Below are 20,183 nucleotides of genomic sequence, written 5' to 3'. Positions count from 1 at the left end.
CCTAACTGCTGAATCTGAAGCTAACGTCAGTGTTGTTGAGTGTTTCTGGTTTCCTTCTCAGAATGACTGAAGTCCTGAAGATGAATGTTAATGTGGAGGAAGAGGAGGACGGACCAGAGTCTCCAGGACCCTCCTGTCTGTCTCTGAAGAGTAACCGGTCCAAAGGAAATCCTCCATTCTTCAGTCCTGGACCTGGACCTGGACCTGGACCTGGACCCTCCTGTTGGTCTGTGAAGAGTGACCGGTCTAAAGGAAATCCTCCATTCTTCAGTCCTGAACCTGGACCTGGACCCTCAGACTTAGAGTAAGATACAGATACTATGTGCAGCACTTTGGTCGACTGCTGTCATTTTAAATGTGCTATACAAATAAATGCTGACTTGACTTGACAGATACAGACAACTTTATCAATCCCACCAGGGGAAACTGGTTTTAACAGCGTACATACTGACACATAAAAAACACAAGTACACACAATGAAATAGACCTGCTCCAGCCTCTTTACCAGTGTTGAGTGTGTTGAGGTCCTGCAGCTCATAGTGACTGTGAGTCAACAGGAACTGGTTCTTGTGGTTGATCAGTGTCTTCATACTAACTGCTCAGGTCTCTTCATGTTTCTTCTGAACTGATCTGATGAAAGAACATCTGGACTTGTTCCTCCTCCATGTTCTTCCTGCAGCTGATCAACATGAGCTTTAAAGAGGAACTAAGCAGGATTTCTCCCGTGGCTATGCTACATTTTTACCTTAATTAAAAAGCTCCGGAGTAATTGTGATCGTTAACTACATGACTTGTGACTTGTTATGAGTGAGAACGTCTCTGTCTTCACCTGCGTCTCATGGCTGAAAACCAACCTTGCATCATCAGTTTCTTGGTCGCCGCCCCGGTGTCCCAGCTCTCGTCTCTGCACACCACAACACAAACGCGCTTTGTAACCCGTAATCTTTTGTTCATGGCGGTTAAGACGACACAAACACACGCACCGTAACATCCTATATGTTATGTAACGTTTTCCACCGCTCCATTTATTGATTTCGCTGGCTTCGTTGTAAACAAATGCACATGGCTGAGAGCAGCGTAACCAAGCAGCGGAAAAGCGAGCAGACTTGCATAGTTCCCCTTTAACAACGTGGCTAATTCCAGGTGGTTTGGTGAACGTTGATGAGCTGGTTTCTAACAGAGTTAACAGCAGTTTGCAGGATCATTTTACAGCCTGAATGATGAGTTTCACATGTCAGAGCTTCACTGTAGACACTGTCTGAGCAGCAGCATCTGGATTTGTTCACAGAGATGATGTCTAATGAGTCAGGAAACAAGGCAAGGCAATTTTATCTGTATAGCCCATTTTTACAAACAGTTTGTCTCAAAGAGCTTTAACAACATCCTCTGCCCTTAGACCCTCAAATCGACTGAGGAAAAACTCCATAGAAAACCCTTTTAACAGGGAAAACCAGGAGAAACCTCAGGGTGAGCAACAGAGGAGGGATCCCTCACCCAGGACGGACAGACGTGCAATAGATGTTGTTACAGACAAGAAAACAGTTTACAACAGAGAATATGGGAAACATGGAAATGTTAACAACAGCTGAAGAAGGAAGCTTCTGGTAGGCAAGGAGAGCAGGCCAGCTTAATGGGAGGACTGGAAAGGTACACATGGGTACTCTAGAGCAGTGGTTCCCAACCTTTTTCTTAAGGGACCCATATTTTTACCATTGAAAACTTTGGGGCCCCCCCCCCCCCCCCCGATGTAAAATAAAATAAAATAAGGAACATCATAACTTCTTTTACATGAAATACTTTATTATATTTCAGTAATTTAATAACAGCATGGAACAAACAATCAGGAGAACCTGTGTATGATTACAACATATTTCTTCAGAACTTGTACTTTTAAAAACATAATTGTGTTTTTAAAAGTACAAGTTCTGATGAATATGTTGTAATTTTACACAGGTTTTTCTCTTTGTTCCATGCTGTTTTTCAAATTCATTGTGACTGATATTGCCCTGCTGTATATTATGTATTTAATGTTTTAAAACTGTTGATATTCAATCATCTATTGATATAGGCCTATCATTTATTTGTTTATCTATTTAAATACACAAATAAATGTTTAATTTGGCCCTTGAATTTAGTTGATTTTGTCACATATATGAATTAAATGCTTAGCCTACTCATTTATTTAACATTTTAATTACATTAAAATTATTAAACCCCTTAAAATCAAGAGGGCTTCGCGACCCCCCCTGGATCTTTGGCGACCCCCTTGGGGGGTCCCGCCCCCCAGGTTGGGAACCACTGCTCTAGAGTACAATAATTGGCCCTATAGGCTACAGTAGGACAGAACTGTACCTTTAAGTACAGAAATGTCCCCCTTCTGTACCCCTATTTTTCTCATCAACACACACTGTAGTTTATTTAGACTGCGTCCTGCTGCCCCACATACTCACTACAGCACCAAATGTGGATCAGTCCGCTGCTGAAAGTAGTCCCTGACAGATGTTTCCTGTGTTTCCTCCTGTTGGTTTGATAGAAACTAGAGTGAGCAGCTGTTTGAGGAAATGACTGAGCCTCTTTAAACATGAACCTGTAGCTGAGATGTTGGAGAAGCTTTGAGTCTTCAGGAGGAACCAATGGGCTCAGACTGTGTGTGTAGGACTGGTGTCCAGGTAGATCCAGATGTTGAGCCAGTGGACCCAGATGCTGAGCAGTGTCAGTGTATGATCCTCTGTAGAGCTGATGTGAGACAGATGTTCAGCAGCTGGACACTGGACACAGTTAATGACTGACTGACTCTACACTGTTGTCTATGATGCTGCTGTGTTGCTTCCATCCTTCACTACAGTGTGTGGTGCTGGACGCTGACGTCACTGGAGACTTCCCACAATGCATCTGTGATCAGAGAACTGATCAGTGATCAATGTGATGGGAATAAAAACATGTTTGTGTTTGCAGAGGTCAGAACCAGAGACTGAGAGCAGAGTCTCTGGGATCCATCTGTCTGTCCATGAAGAGTGACCTGTCCAAAGATGAACCTCTTTACTTCAGACCTGGACCTGGACCTTCAGAGTCACGGTAAGAGACGGTTTCTACTGTAAACTGAGCTGAAGATGATTCAGTCATTAGACTCATGTGAAGAAAAACATGGATTTAGGAGGAAAAATGATTTTGGATGCGGAAAAAGCACTTATATTCATATTGATGCTTTGTTTCCCATCCAAAATAATTTTTCCTCCTATATTCCGGTTAGAAGAACTGCACCCATTACTTCGCTGTTTAAGTGCAGTGTAGCGCATCCAGAAGGAGGAGAGCTTTTCTCTTTTTTTCCTATGGTTGCACTTGGGGACCGAGAGCTGTAGAGCGTTACTTAGAAAATGACCGGAATTCTCCTTTAAAGCAGCTGATACACAGATACTTTTATTTTGAAAAGTCAGGAACCAGACAGGAGTGATCAGTGTTTCCTGTTTGCTGTCTGTGACTGAGCTTCTCCACAACATGTAGTGAAGCTCAGGTGGAGCTGCTGAAGCTTCTGTTGTCAGCTTCAGTCTCCTCACACTGGACCAGAGCTCCAACACAGGTTCATTAGAGCCACACAGCAGCGTCTGGATGAGGAGCTCATTAGTTAAAGAGCTGATAGGACTCAGTCCAGAACCAACATCAAACACATGATCAGTGTCTGAAAGAGGAAAACACCACCAACAGCTTTGGAGTAAAAACCAGACAAGATGACGCAGAACTGAAGAGACTCAAACTAACAGGGAGTTTGTTTTAGAGTCCAGATTTAAGGTCAACAGATAAACAGAGGCAGAAACCAGACCAGTTCAGGACCAGGTCTTCATTCAGCTCGTCTCTCTACACTCGTCTTCCTCTACTCTCTCTCTCTCTGCTCCTCTGCTTCCTGAAGCCCCGCCCCCTTGAGGTGGTTAACCAATCAGAGCTCAGATGTGGAGCTGTGACATGTTGTTGATCCAGAAATGTCTTGACAGGAGGAAGAGGAGTGGTGTCTCTGTGGACCAGCAGCTGTCCTGCTGTGGTCTCTGTCAGGACGTCCTGAAGGATCCAGTCTCCACCAGCTGTGGACACTGGTTCTGCAGACAGTGCTTCACCTCAGACTGGGACCAGCCTGGTTCTTCAGGACCCCCCTCCTGTCCCCAGTGTGGACAAAGACCCAGAACCAGAGGTGAGCTGCAGACAGCCAATCAGAGCAGCTGTGGACAAAGTGAGACTGAACATGTGTCTGCTGATGTGGTCATTAGTGAAACCAGGACCTGTTGTTTTCTCCAGAGTCATTGTTCCATCACACAGCACTGACATTTAAGATGATAATTCAAACCTTCTCTTTGTTGTCTGTAGTTTTTCTGTAGCTGATGAAAATAATCTGATCAGATTGTCAGACTCTCTGTCTTCAGTCTGACTCTGTCTCTTCTCTCTCAGCAGATCGTGGTCTGCAGGAGGTTTTAGATCAACATAAGATCAGTCTGAGGAGCAGATGTGAACGAGTGACTGAAGGAACTGAGGGAACAGGAAGTGGAACAGGAAGTGGAACCCTCCTCAACAGCATCTACACTGAGCTCTACATCACAGAGGGACAGAGTGAAGAGGTTAATACCCAACATGAGGTGACACAGCTGGAGATAACGTCCAAGAAGAAGACCCTCCATGAGACTACAATCAAGTGCAACGACATCTTTAAAGACTTACCCGTCCATCAGAGAGAGGACGTCTCTACGGTCTCACCTGTCCAACAGAGAGAGGACGTCTCTACGGTCTCACCTGTCCAACAGAGAGAGGACGTCTCTACGGTCTCACCTGTCCAACGGAGAGAGGACGTCTCTACGGTCTCACCTGTCCAACGGAGAGAGGACGTCTCTACGGTCTCACCTGTCCAACGGAGAGAGGACGTCTCTACGGTCTCACCTGTCCAACGGAGAGAGGACGTCTCTACGGTCTCACCTGTCCAACGGAGAGAGGACGTCTCTACGGTCTCACCTGTCCAACGGAGAGAGGACGTCTCTACGGTCTCACCTGTCCAACAGAGAGAGGACGTCTCTACGGTCTCACCTGTCCAACAGAGAGAGGACGTCTCTGCGGTCTCACCTGTCCAACAGAGACCCATCAGAGTGGTTCTGACCAACGGCGTCGCTGGCGTTGGAAAAACCTTCTCGGTGCAGAAGTTCACTCTGGACTGGGCCGAGGGCTTGGAGAACCAAGATGTCAGTCTGCTGGTTCTGCTTTCGTTCAGGGAGCTGAACCTGATCAGAGATCAGCGGTTGAGTCTTCTCAGGCTGCTTCATGTTTTCCATCCAACATTACAGAAGGTCACAGCAGAGCAGCTGGCTGTCTGTAAACTTCTCTTCATCTTTGACGGCCTGGATGAAAGCCGACTGTCACTGGACTTCAAGAAGAAGAAGAAGAAGGTTGTGTCTGATGTCACACAGACGTCATCAGTCAACGTGCTGCTGACAAACCTCATCCAGGGGAATCTGCTTCCCTCGGCTCTGGTCTGGATCACCTCCAGACCTGCAGCAGCCAATCAGATCCCTCCTACATGTGTCGACAGGGTAACAGAGGTCCGAGGCTTCACTGACGCCCAGATGGAGGAGTACTTCAGGAGGAGGTCCAGTGATGAAGATCTGTCCAGAAGAATCATCTCACACATCAAGACGTCCAGGACCCTCCACATCATGTGTCAAGTCCCAGTCTTCTGCTGGATCAGTGCTACAGTTCTGGAGCACATGTTGACCACAGACCAGAGAGGAGAGCTGCCCAAGACCACGACGGACCTGTTCTCACACTTCCTGCTGGTCCAGACAAAGAGGAAGAAGAACAAGTACGGTGAAGGACGTGAGATGAGTCCACAGGAGCTGACGGAGGCCGACAGGGAAGTTCTTCTGAAGCTGGGGAGGCTGGCGTTTGAACAGCTGGAGGAAGGAAACATCATGTTCTACCAAGAAGACCTGGAGCAGTGTGGTCTGGATGTCACAGAGGCCTTGGTGAACTCAGGACTCTGTACTGAGATCTAGTTAGAGCATCTTAGCAGGATACTCTGACCATCTGTGAAAAAATTTATTACCAATAGCTTTCTTTACCATTGTGTTCCTGTAGGTGTCTAGTAACAGCTCTCAATTTATTTATTTCCAAATCCATTGGGAAAATTCTGGAGAGTCAATCAAAGTTAAGGTGCCCAGAGGGCTCGGGTGAAAAAAGAAAAAAAAAAGAAAATTCTAATTTAAGCTTGTAAGATGTCTAACTAGGGGTTTTAAGGGGTGCTGAGTCCATTTCAACCATTAGTTTTAAGTAAAAATGTTTCCCTGACCATAAATTATTGGTATATTTGAGTTATAGTGTATGGCAAAGGGTATAGTAAAAGTCATTGTTGAACAGATTCAAGCCTATTCTAAATCTAAAGATTCCATTCTAAAAATAAATAAATAAATACAATGAAAATAAAAAAGAAGAAAGAAATACAAAATACTTCAGAAGTGTACACTAGTTAGAAAAAAAAAATAACACAAATAGTGGGAACATACCGCACACTAGACTGGGTTATGAGGATCTTTAGTTTATTTCAGAGCAACGCGTTACGCTTGTGGCTTCTTCAGGCTCATGCTGAGACCAGGAAGTCAGGGGATTTTTAAAGGAAATGGTACTCAATCAATTTACATAAGTAATTGAACAAGGTGAAAACATATTTAACAATCAAACATCAATGGCTGGAGAGTACCATAGAAATGGATAAAACACATATATTTAAGTGCATTCAGCAGCTTTACAGCAAATGTGAGTACAGGTGTTCAGTGATTCACTTACAGAAAGGCAGTATCTATACACAACAATACAACAATACAATACAAACAGGTCATATACAAATAGGCAATCTCATCCATCATAACATCAAAAATATATACATACTGAGGATGAACACAGGTGTTAATAGTGAGGATGATATCACTCAAGTAGAGCAACAATAGGCAGATCATCTTTTCGTCATTTTCAGTCAGACCAGACCAGTCATACTTCAGAAGAGTGATGACACCAACTGTGCACATGCATGATACCCAGTACATGAGTGTGGTTTCTATGGTAATGATAACCTCTGGAAGGATTGAGAGGGAGCATTGCATCATGGCAAATATTTTTGGAGAACAAACACGATTTTAAGGTATAGTTACCTTTTGACATAATAATAGTTTTTCCTTCTGCTAGCACACGCTTTTAACTAGTAAATTAAGAAATGCATTAATATTCTCTTGTTTTATTGCTTAAAAAGAACACCCATTCACCTAGCTGATAACTATCTAGTTAGCAAGCATGAGAGTCATTAGCAAACGTTGATAAGGTCCATAGGAGCTAGTTTATGTTGTAATGTAGTGATGAGCTAGAGCTAATTTATGTAGTAATTCAGTTTATAGGTACACAACTGTCTTGATCGAGTCCATGGTCCACAGTCTGTTTTGACAAAAACCATGACACTTGTCTATTTTAGCAGGTACAGTACAACATGGAAGAGGATTCAAAAGCTCTCAAAAGTCACCCCAAAAGGCCATCCTCAGATTTTAGCTTATTCTGAGGGTGTGGACGATGCAGCATTAATCAGAAGACTTCATGAGGACTCTTTGTCTCGGTGCTGTCTCCAACAAACTGTTTTTTAGTCGGTCTTGGTAGAAATTATCAGGTGCATGATACAACTTCTGAGCCATGTCTGGATAATAGGTAGAGACACATATGTGCATGATTAAATTACTCAAAGTCAGATAATTTAATCATGCACATATGTTGTACCTGCTAAAATAGACAAGTGTCATGGTTTTTGTCAAAACAGACTGTGGTGGTCCATACAACTAGACTAAGGTTACTATAGTAGAGAAGGTTGCCACAACTCAATTGATCACACTGGTTATATATTTTTTCCCCAATATGATGGACCATGGACTCGATCAAGACAGTTGTGTACCTATTGAAACTGAATTACTACATAAATTAGCTCTAGCTCATCACTACATTACAACATAAACTAGCTCCTATGGACCTTATCAACGTTTGCTAATGACTCTCATGCTTGCTAACTAGATAGTTATCAGCTAGGTGAATGGGTGTTCTTTTTAAGCAATAAAACAAGAGAATATTAATGCATTTCTTAATTGACTAGTTAAAAGCGTGTGCTAGCAGAAGGAAAAACTATTATTATGTCAAAAGGTAACTATACCTTAAAATCGTGTTTGTTCTCCAAAAATATTTGCCATGATGCAATGCTCCCTCTCAATCCTTCCAGAGGTTATCATTACCATAGAAACCACACTCATGTACTGGGTATCATGCATGTGCACAGTTGGTGTCATCACTCTTCTGAAGTATGACTGGTCTGGTCTGACTGAAAATGACGGAAAGATGATCTGCCTATTGTTGCTCTACTTGAGTGATATCATCCTCACTATTAACACCTGTGTTCATCCTCAGTATGTATATATTTTTGATGTTATGATGGATGAGATTGCCTATTTGTATATGACCTGTTTGTATTGTATTGTTGTATTGTTGTGTATAGATACTGCCTTTCTGTAAGTGAATCACTGAACACCTGTACTCAAATTTGCTGTAAAGCTGCTGAATGCACTTAAATATATGTGTTTTATCCATTTCTATGGTACTCTCCAGCCATTGATGTTTGATTGTTAAATATGTTTTCACCTTGTTCAATTACTTATGTAAATTGATTGAGTACCATTTCCTTTAAAAATCCCCTGACTTCCTGGTCTCAGCATGAGCCTGAAGAAGCCACAAGCGTAACGCGTTGCTCTGAAATAAACTAAAGATCCTCATAACCCAGTCTAGTGTGCGGTATGTTCCCACTATTTGTGTTATTTTTTTTTCTAACTAGTGTACTCTTCTGAAGTATTTTGTATTTCTTTCTTCTTTTTTATTTTCATTGTATTTATTTATTTATTTTTAGAATGGAATCTTTAGATTTAGAATAGGCTTGAATCTGTTCAACAATGACTTTTACTATACCCTTTGCCATACACTATAACTCAAATATACCAATAATTTATGGTCAGGGAAACATTTTTACTTAAAACTAATGGTTGAAATGGACTCAGCACCCCTTAAAACCCCTAGTTAGACATCTCACAAGCTTAAATTAGAATTTTCATTTTTTTTTTTTTTTTCACCCGAGCCCTCTGGGCACCTTAACTTTGATTGACTCTCCAGAATTTTCCCAATGGATTTGTAAATAAATAAATTGAGAGCTGTTACTAGACACCTACAGGAACACAATGGTAAAGAAAGCTATTGGTAATAAATTTTTTCACAGATGGTCAGAGTATCCTGCTAAACTGCTCTAACTAATCTTCAAAAGAGAGAGTGTGATCTTCCAGAAAACAGTCTACTGCTTTGTTCATCTGAGTGTTCAGGAGTTTCTGGCTGCAGTCTACATGTTCCACTGTTTCACCAACAGGAACACACAGGTCCTCAAGAACTTCCTGGGAGATTATTCAAGACTGTATTACTTTATGAGAAAGGATGATGATTTAACCCTGGATGACTTCCTGAAGAGAGCCATGCAGAAATCCCTCAGCAGTAGAAACGGTCACCTGGACCTGTTTGTTCGCTTCCTTCATGGCCTCTCTCTGGAGTCCAACCAGAGGCTGTTAGGAGGTCTGCTGGGTCAGACAGACAACAGTCCAGAAACCATCCAGAGAACCATCAACAACCTCAAAGAGATGGAGACTGATGACAGTCAACACAGATATTACAGGAATGACCGTGATAAAATCTCTCCTGACAGAAGCATCAACATCTTCCACTGTCTGACAGAGATGAAGGACCAGTCAGTTCATCAGGAGATCCAACAGTTCCTGAAGTCAGAGAACAGATCAAAGAAGTTCCTCTCTTTGATCCAGTGTTCAGCTCTGGCCTACATGCTGCAGATGTCAGAGCAGGTTCTGGACCAGTTGGACCTGAAAAAGTACAACACATCAGCTCAGGGACGACTGAGACTGATCCCAGCTGTGAGGAACTGCAGGAAGGCTGAGTGAGTCCAGACATGATCAATAACACACACACACACACACACACACACACACACACACACACGCTGCTCAGTGACCAATGGAAATCAGTCAGTCCACCTTAAATGTCACCATGACAACCTGGAGCGTGTCCTTAGTGTGGATTAGATCTGTGCAGGACACACACTTTAGTGGTCAGATCTTCTGACTAAAGATGTTTCTACATTTCACCTTGATTTTCTTTGACTTCATTTCATGTTTGGAGAAAATCAGTGTGTGTGAGTGTTGTTCAGGTGACACCTGCAGCTCTACACCTCAGCTCACCTGACCACATCTACCTGTGTCGGCCGCAGGAGCCTGGATTAAACATCCATCTGGGCTTTGATGAATGGATGTTGGAGGATTCAAGAGGAGGTGGATCTGAATCTGAATGGGTTTTTCCAGCCCAGCCCTGATGAGGATTATTGTTTCATGTCCAACACAAAGAGAGAAGATGAACTGAACCAGAGTGTGAAGAGCACATGTTGATCACATGATGATATGTTGTGTGTGTTTAGTACAAATTGTCTGATTTTACTCTCACACATTTTGTTTCTTCTCTAATCACAGATTCGGTGCTTGTGGACTCTCAGAGATTCACTGTGAAGTCGTTGCCTCAGCTCTGAAGTCCAGCCCCTCCCACCTGACACACCTGGACCTGAGTCTGAACGACCTGGGTGATTCATCAGTGAAGCTTCTGTGTGCTGGACTGGAGAGTCCAAACTGTAGACTGGAGACTCTGAGGTGAGTTCACTGACTGGAGCTGTTGTAGTTGTTTGAAGCTTCAGCTTCTCATTGGTTCATACATGTCAGGATTTGTTGTATGAGGATTTTGATCAAGAAGCTGAAGAGAGAAAACAGTTGAGATGAGTCCAGAGAGAAGAAGGTGAGAGCAGTCGTAGTGTTTGTGATTCAGAGCAGCAGAGAACGAGCTCAGCTTCTACAACTGTTGTTTTCAACTCAGACACTTGTTGTTGAACCAACGTGCAGCACTGATCTGAGAGCAGATGTTGAGTTGTGGTCAGAAACACAGCAGCTGGTGGATGTTGTGGAGCTGACAGAACCATGGGAGGAAGCATGAGAGGAAGCAGCTGAGATCCACAGAGCTGGCAGCAGAGGCAGAGGAGGCTGGAAAGCTGCGCTCCAGTGGAGGCTGGCTGTAGGGAGCTGTTGGCAGCTAAAGTCTGCTCCCTGGTAGCTCAACTGGCTGGGAGAGGCTGGAGTGTGAAGCAAGAAGTGAAGAGCACGGCACACACTGCAGCCACTTCCTGTCAATGACTGTGAATGCTGAGAATCAAGGTGAGACAGGTGAGAGCAGAGCTGCTAGTGGTCTTGTTGCTGCTGACATGAAGCAGCTGCAGAGGCTCAGCTGGTTTGTTTGGAGGCTCACCAAGATGGGCTGAAGGTTGTTGCTTCATGTTCACCGAGAAGTTTATTTACTTCAAGCAAGCCGACATGTTTGTAAAACTAGATCTAATACAAAATCTGGCGCGAAACCCAAGTTGACGCTCGGTGTGTTCACGTGCAGTCAGAAGCTCCCATTTGTGTCATCAACACAGGAATATCAACTCTTGACTTGCTTGAAGTAAATAAACTTCTGGCTGCATGTTTGAGTCGCCACCTGACGCTGTCTGTGGCTTTGAGGGATGGAAACAGCCTAAGCAGGGGAAATTAAATCCGCTCTATTCATCGCTGCCGTGGTGATGCAGGGACAGACACAACTACCGTAAAACAGGAGACATTAAACTGATAATCTTCAGATTCCCAAGTTGAATTTGCCCGGAATTGTCCTTTAATGAGCTATTTTCTCTCTGTCACTGTTTAACCTGCTTCCTGTTGCTTCAGCTGTTGGACTTTGATTTTCTAAACTTGTTCTTTCTGAAGCTTCTTCAGCTCTGAACAGATGATGAGACACTGAACGCTGTCAACAAGGAGCTTTGTCCTCAACTTACTGCTTTTATTCTTTATTCAGATTGGAGGAGTGCTGGTTGTCAGAGATCAGCTGTTCTTCTCTGGTCTCAGCTCTGAAGTCCAACCCCTCCCACCTGAGACACCTGGACCTGAGCCTCAACAACCTGAAGGATTCAGACCTGAAGGATCTGAGTGGTTTTCTGGAGAGTCCAGACTGTAGACTGGAGACTCTGAGGTCAGTTCACTGACTGTTGTATCTGATCCACCTACAGTGGATTAAAGTGAATTTATAAAAATAGACTTTCTTCTGAAAACATTAAATTGAAATAGATTATTTTCTGTGTTTCTATATTTAGATTTTAATGCATCTTGAGAAGGACTTGTCCTAAAAACAAAAAACTCTTCTTCTAAATAATCTGTGACAAATGATGTCAAATTTGAAACAGAGTTGTATTAATTCCTCATTTGAGTCCAGATTTATTTTCCTCTTTATTCAGATTTTTATCAAAAATCAAAGTTACACCACTTGACACTGGGTTTCATCACGTCATTGACCCCTGTGCTGTTAGTTTATTGATTTAACCCTGATACCAGTTGAACAATAAAGTTATTAATAGGGGTGACCTCCAATAGTCGACTACGATTCGATTCAGAGAGCTCTGATTGGACGATCAACCTCGCTGTCGAATCGTTGCAAAATGTGGTTATGAAGAAAAGATCGTACCACTGTGAATATATAGGGGAGCTTCCTGCTGCTGAACATCTGGTTTTACATAGAATTGATTTGTGTTCTTATAATATAGGAGAGATGGTTTAGCTACAAACAACACAGTGAGTGATCAAGCACCGTCTCTCTCTCTCTCCCTCTCTAAATTCAGGCCTGAAGTTTTATTTACAATATTAAACTAAGGGACGTGTTCTCTGTCTATTGTGCAGCACCTACACACACACACACACACACACACAACAACAGCATGGCGCTGTGACCCTCGACCTCTGACCCGTCTGAACCAGCACTGATGCTCATATCATGTCCTCACAACGAGACTCCACATTTTCATTCTCCACACACACTCGTTAGTTCACAGCACACGCTCGTTAATTCACACACACACTCGTTAATTCACAGCACACACTCGTACTCGTCATCGCTGCACCGTCCCTGAAAGAGAGATGATGATGTCATCGCAGCTTATTGAGTGAGATCAGGAAAAGGACGGATGGAGAACGTCCTGTTATCTGATGCCAACTGAAGAATTAGTTTATTCAGCTGTTTTAACTCTTTTCTCCAGAAAAAGATGCGAATGAGATCATGAATCAATGAGGAAAAAACAACATGATTCTACAATTAGTCGACTATGGGCAAAATCTGACCAATCAGATTCAACTATAAAAATCCTTAGTGGAGGACACGCCTAGTTATTAATAAAAATAATAATAACAGAGAATCATCATCTGATCAGTTATCAATGAATTCATCTTCTTTTATTCTTTATTCAGATTGATGAACTGCAGTTTGTCAGAGATCAGCTGTTCTTCTCTGGTCTCAGCTCTGAAGTCCAACCCCTCCCACCTGAGACACCTGGACCTGAAGCTCAACGAGCTGCAGGATTCAGGAGTGAAGGTTCTGAGTGGTTTTCTGGAGAGTCCAGACTGTAGACTGGAGACTCTGGGGTCAGTTCACTGACTGTTACTGTTGTAGATCTTAGATCTTTGATCCACAACTGAACCTGATTGATCTTCACTCAGAACTTGAATCGTTGACTTTGATTGAATTGATTAATGACATTTGAAATAGTGGTTGTTGAATATTTGCAGTTGTTGTTCTGTGAGAATGATTCTTCAGTTTCAGCTCATTTCACTCAGTGGTCATGAATAATGTCTGTTCACTTCAGTTCAACCTTCACACACACTCGTATTTCTCTCAGTCAGACGACTCATGTTTTCTAGAAACTCTGGAGAAAATGTCCAGTATCAGCTCATCAACTCACTTCATCTCTATCACAACAATGTGCACAAGATCCTCACAACTCATGTTTGGACAAAGACACTGAAATTCACCTGTTGAAGAAAAAACTCTTCTTTCTGATCATCAATGAATTTATCTTCTTCTTTTATTCTTTATTCAGATTGTGGAGCTGCAGGTTGTCAGAGATCAGCTGTTCTTCTCTGGTCTCAGCTCTGAAGTCCAACCCCTCCCACCTGAGAGAACTGGACCTGAGATTCAACAAGCTGAAGTCTTCAGACCTGAAGGATCTGGATGATCTAGTGAAGAGTCCAGACTGTAGACTGGAGACTGTGAGGTCAGTAGGGGGGCGGAGTCAGTCTGTGCTGCTTTCATCACTATTGTACTAAAGTCAGTGTGAGACAATGACAGAGACAACAGTCAGCCAATCAGAGCAGAGAGAGAGACAACAGTCAGCCAATCAGAGCAGAGAGAGACAACAGTCAGCCAATCAGAGCAGAGAGACAACAGTCAGCCAATCAGAGCAGAGAGAGACAACAGTCAGCCAATCAGAGCAGAGAGAGAGACAACAGTCAGCCAATCAGAGCAGAGAGAGACAACAGTCAGCCAATCAGAGCAGAGAGAGACAACAGTCAGCCAATCAGAACAGAGAGAGACAAGAGTCAGCCAATCAGAGCAGAGAGACGATCACTGATCCATCACCTCTGTCCTCTGCTTCTCTTCTCAGATGGGAACCTTCCCTCCTCTAGTCCTGAACCTCCTGAACTGATCTGAGAGCAGCTCCACTGTCTCTCTCAGAGTCCAGTCCACCATCCTCCCTGTGTGTTCTGGACCTGACAGAGATCATCACTGTCTCTGGACTCATCTGATCCTCTACACACTCTCTGCTCCTCCTCCTCCTCCTCCTCTCTCTTCCTCCTCTCTCTTCCTCCTCCTCCTCATCTTCCTCCTCCTCCTCCTCCTCCTGTTCCTCCTCATCTCTCCTCCTCCTCCTCCTCCTCCTCCTCCTCCTCCTCCTCATCTCTCCTCCTCCTCCTCCTCCTCTTCCTCCTCCTCCTCCTCTTCCTCCCTCTTCCTCCTCCTCCTCATCTCTCCTCTTCCTCTTCCTCCTCATCTCTCCTCTTCCTCATCTCTCCTCCTCCTCCTCTTCTTCTTCCTCCTCCTCCTCATCTCTCCTTCTCCATTCTCATCTTTCCTCCTCCTCTTCCTCCTCATCATCTCTCCTCCTCCTCCTCCTCCTCCTCCTCATCATCTCTCCTCCTCCTTCTCCTCCTCCTCATCTCTCCTCTTCCTCCTCCTCCTTCTTCCTCCTCCTCTCTCTTCCTCCTCCTCATCTCTCCTCCTCATTCCTCCTCCTCCTCTTCATCTCTCCTCTTCCTCCTCCTCATTCCTCCTCCTCCTCCTCCTCATCTCTCCTCTTCCTCCTCCTCTTCCTCCTCCTCCTCCTCCTCCTCCTCCTCATTCCTCCTCCTCCTCCTGTCTCTTCCTCCTCCTCCTCCTCCCTCCTCCTCCCTCCTCCTCCTCCTCATCCCTCCTCATTCCTCCTCCTCCTCCTCCTCCTCCTCCTCCTCCTCCTCCTCCTCCTCCTCATCTCTCCTCCTCCTCTCTCCTCCCTCTTCCTCCTCCTCATCTTCCTCTTCCTCCTCCCTCTTCCTCCTCCTCCTCATCTTCCTCCTCCTCCTCCTCCTCCTCTTCCTCCTCATCTCTCCTCTTCCTCCTCCTCCTCCTCATCTTCCGCCTCCTCCTCCCTCTTCCTCCTCCACCTCCTCCTCCTCATTCCTCCTCCTCCTCATCTCTCCTCCTCCTCATCTCTCTCTTCCTCTTCCTCCTCATCTCTCCTCTTCCTCCTCCTCCTCATCTTCCTCCTCCTCCTCCTCCTCCTCCTCCTCCTCATCTCTCCTCTTCCTCCTCCTCATCTTCCTCTCTCTTCCTCCTCCTCATCTTCCTCCTCCTCCTCCTCATCTCTCTCTCCCTCTTCCTCCTCATCTCTCCTCCTCCTCCCTCTTCCTCTTCCTCCTCCTCCTCATCTTTCTCCTCCTCCTCCTCATCTCTCCTCTTCCTCCTCCTCCTCATCTTCCTCTCTCTTCCTCCTCCTCATCTTCCTCCTCCTCCTCCTCATCTCTCCTCTTCCTCCTCCTCCTCATCTCTCCTCTTCCTCCTCCTCATCTTCCTCCTCCTCCTCATCTCTCCTCTTCCTCCTCCTCCTCATCTTCCTCCTCCTCCTCCTCTTCATTCATTATGATTATTCAGCTCCATCTTGTGGTGTGGTGAAGAACTGCAGCTCATTTCCACATTATTCAGTGTTTCTAAACATGATGGAGGTTCAGAACAGGTTACTATGACGACAGTTAACACATTAATGTAAGTGTCATGTTCATAAACACTGATTTTTTTTTGTATTATGATAAATTATGTATATTTAAAATTTTATTTATACCTTATTATTTTTTAAACTTCTACTTCTTGTACTTATTCTGCTTCTGCAACAAGTATATTACACTCATGTGGGATCAATAAAAGTCTCATCATATCTTATTATGGTCTGGATAGATAGATAGATAGATAGATAGATAGATAGATAGATAGATAGATAGATAGATAGATAGATAGATAGATAGATAGATAGATAGATAGATAGATAGATAGATAGAGTTGTGTATTTCCTCTTTAAACCACCAGTGGGCAGCATTTTATTGAAAATGTGTTTCTTCACCATCGGATTAAAGTCTGAAATAAACATGATTTATTTGCTTTATCTATTGTTGCAAAGACAAAAAACCTGAATCAAATGTGCATCACACACTTTTTCTGTGGTGTTGTAAAGATAATAATTCATTAATATATTGAACTAATGAACATGGTCTAATATCAGAAACAGGACGTTTCCTCTCTCTGGGTTCACAGCAGGACGATGACTGAAGGTAATTATTAACTAGTCAGTAGTAATTCCAGACAAAGGCAATATCTGATCATCAGCAAGATCAGTGTTAATCAATAACTGATAATAAAGATAAGGACCGCAGGTCAGAGATCAGCTGGACTCTTCCTCTGATAATATTTCAGAAATGTGTTTGAGGAAGAGGAGACGTCTGGTTTCTAGTCAGGCTCAGAGTTTGACCTGTGACCTCTGACTGTGTATCAAGGTCACAGGTCAATGTTCGATTCATGACTCAATTAACCCAATTATTTATCAAAACGTGCAGTTCTATCGGGATCAGTGTGCTATTACTTTTCTCTACGGAAAAAACTGAAACACATTTCTCATAGAGGATGAATGGGAGGAGGTGAAAAAACTAACAAATGATTGGACTTTTTCAAACGTCTACTGCTCCAGCAAACTTTCACCTAGAGACTCAGTTTAAGCTTTAAAATATAGAATAGAATAGGATGTCTTTATTATCGTTGCAACAAGCACAAAGAAACTGGGAGATCCATCCTCCCCTTAGGTGTCATTAAAAGAGAAGTACAAAAAAAGCTACAAAAAAACCTCACAGGTAAAAAAAAACAAACACCATCAACAAGCACCCCATATTCACCATATTCATGTGTTTCAGTAGATTAGTCAGTCGGCTGCATAGACACAAGTCTCTTCTATTTCATATACGGTAGAAAAATGTAAACACACTAACGTCAGCGCGTCATTTGCAGCACCACGTCGTACCGAGACGGCCCACAGACCCACCAGGAAAACTCCCGGTACTCCCAGTGGCCAGTCGGCCCCTGGAGTATTTCAGCATGGAGTGATGAGGTGAAGATCAAAACCATTTTACCAGATGTCTGCTGTTTCCTCCTCCTTCTTTGTTGGTTCTCTGAACATGAAACTCTTGAATCGTGCTCTCTGGCTGGCTGGATTTTCCGTTCGGGCTGCCGTACAAACATGGCGGCGGAAGATGGCGACACTCTCTGAAGCAAGACTCTTCCTATATGTATAAAAGAAGAATTATAAGGTTTCGAAAACCAAACACATTTTATTTTATAGCGATTATACACTTACACAAATATATTCATAGGTAGTATATTCAGATTTTGCCAATAAATGTGGCCAATTATTACACACCCAACCTTTAAGTTAATAAATATATTTTGTTGAAAGCAACCGCGTTGTTTGCAACATGACGAATAACAAACACGAAACTCACCGGTGCACCTTTAAATATACGGTTAAAATCTAATGAATTACAAAGACTATGAATCTTCAGGACATCATTTAACTTTTATTAGCTACAGAAATACCAGCATTAACAGTAAATATTTGATATGAACCCGTGTTAACCCACAGCCAGCTGCAGTACTTTACACAAAGTATTTCAGAACACAATGAATAACAGTTTCTTTTACACAGCATGTAGTCAGAAAATGTCTGCTGCTCAGCAGTATTTACTAAGATATTCTCACTCACGACTTCGAAGCCATTAACACTGTTAGGCTAACCCAATAGGATTTTAACTTTAATAAGCATTGCAGCGAGTGGATTGTATTAGCACTAGCATGGACCTACGGAGTTTGTAACGGCAAAAATTTGCATCATGGTTAACGGAAACATGAGTCAGCTGACTACATATTAAAACTCACCTGTCCTCACCTGACCAGCTGGTCTTCACTCAGGAAGTGGATGAAGCATTTCACTGGCTACCGTGCACCTCCACTTGACTCTGCTATTTGACCAACTTTATCATTTTTAAATGTGTGTGTTTATTTTGAGTGCTTTTATGTAAAATATGAAACTATTTATTTCAAGTGTATTTTTTAAACATGAATTAATAATAATTGCTCTGGGCTACAAATGACCAGAGACAAACCTATCCCACAGTGTGAAGTGTGTGTTCAGGGAAAGTTTATCCAAACTAGAAACAGGGAGCAGGATGTTAGAGCCAAAGCAGCTCGAGAACTGGTTCACACAGACAGAGCAGGACCAACAGACCCAGAGTCCAGAGACCGGCTTAGGTTTGCACTGAGGTGTGCCCACATTTGAGGAAATAAATTATCTAAATGTAACTCATAATGTCTTAATATAACTGAATTGTATCATATTTTCTTTAGAGACAAGCTTATTTATGTCTGTATGATATGGTTTGTTGACCTAGAGGTGATGGAGTTCTCTTGTTTGGACACTAGGGGGCAGAATTAGAGCAGGGATGGTGGTGGGGCATGTCTGGCTGTGTCACTGTTTCTTTCCTGTGTTTGTCAGGTGATTATTGTCTCAAACCTAAAGGAATTACTGTAATGTTTTAGTTAAACTTTTACGTTTAACATGTAGTACATTTGTGTGTGTGAATGTCTGTGTGTGTGCGTGTGACTAAGTGTGAATATTGAATGACAGGGTATGATGACTGTTGTTTATTTTATTGTATAAACCACTTTGAGCTGGGTCCATGACTTGTTTTGTTGTGAAATTGTTGTAAAAATGTTTTTTACTTAAATTAAGTTAATTTTAATTAATTTAATGCATGAGTTCTGGAGTGTTAATTCATGAGCTGAATAGTTTATTACCAGGCTGTTGCCATTGATAAGAATTTGTTTGGGTTGCTGCTTATTCACAAAAATCACTGTAAAATGATGATTTATAGTGTCTGTATGTTAATTGTATTGGAATCAATGGGAACCAAAACTGTATTTGAAGATAATGAATGTGTGTGTGTAAATGAGTCATAAGAAAAATATCTACAGATCTGACAAATACAAGGCCCAATATGTAGCCAGAGGGTGGAGCCAAAAGATGGGTGTGTAGACTTTGAGGAGACATTTTCTCCAACTGCAAACCTAACCAGTATCAGAGTGTTGATGCAAAAAGCAGAACAAGATAATAATCAGATTTGAAAACGACTTACCTGTATGCACCAACAGATTGTGACATGAAAGGTTCAACATGCAAGATTGTAAAGCAAAAGTTGAACTACAGTGATGATGCAGAAGTGATGGTGAGTGGTGCCAGAAAATACAGAGTGATCTGAGTCTAGTTGTACGTAAACTGCCTCAGTACTTTACTGAGCCGACAGAAGAGCCGTGGACGACTGTGAAACATGACACATGGAATATTTGAAGGGCACAAAGTGACAAAGAATTACGTCAGAGAAAATGTGAGTGTGAACAACTGGGATTACTGGGAGCGTCCAGCGATGCCGACTGGGCTGCTGATGGAACTGACAGACAGAGTAGGACCGGTTATCGTGTGAGCCTGAACAAAGACGGACCTTTGATTTCATGGAAGACTAAAAAGCAGCTAGTCTCCACTGTTGCACTGTCCGGCTGTGAGCCAG

General features: G+C 43.0%; 2 protein-coding genes across 2 annotated transcripts in view; both read left to right on the top strand.

Annotated features, from left to right (window-relative positions):
• Positions 1–20,183, top strand: part of LOC310989793 (uncharacterized protein) — a gene marked incomplete at its 5' end in the record, with an annotated part of 171,673 nt that overhangs the window by 129,842 nt on the left and 21,648 nt on the right. The gene's annotated exons all lie outside the window — the stretch shown is intronic.
• Positions 11,324–14,828, top strand: LOC310989731 (ribonuclease inhibitor-like; the record flags this gene model as incomplete). Its single annotated transcript, XM_083976878.1, has 4 exons — positions 11,324–11,348; positions 12,072–12,195; positions 14,090–14,263; positions 14,654–14,828. 4 exons carry the CDS (start codon positions 11,324–11,326, stop codon positions 14,673–14,675), a joined length of 345 nt encoding a protein of 114 aa, XP_083833004.1. The 3' UTR covers positions 14,676–14,828.

This window comes from Trachurus trachurus (genome assembly GCF_905171665.1).
Source record: "Trachurus trachurus genome assembly, chromosome: 8".
NCBI classification, from domain to species: Eukaryota; Metazoa; Chordata; class Actinopteri; order Carangiformes; family Carangidae; genus Trachurus; species Trachurus trachurus.
The sequence above is the reverse complement of the archived record's forward strand: the minus strand, read 5'-3'. Positions and strand labels throughout refer to the sequence as shown.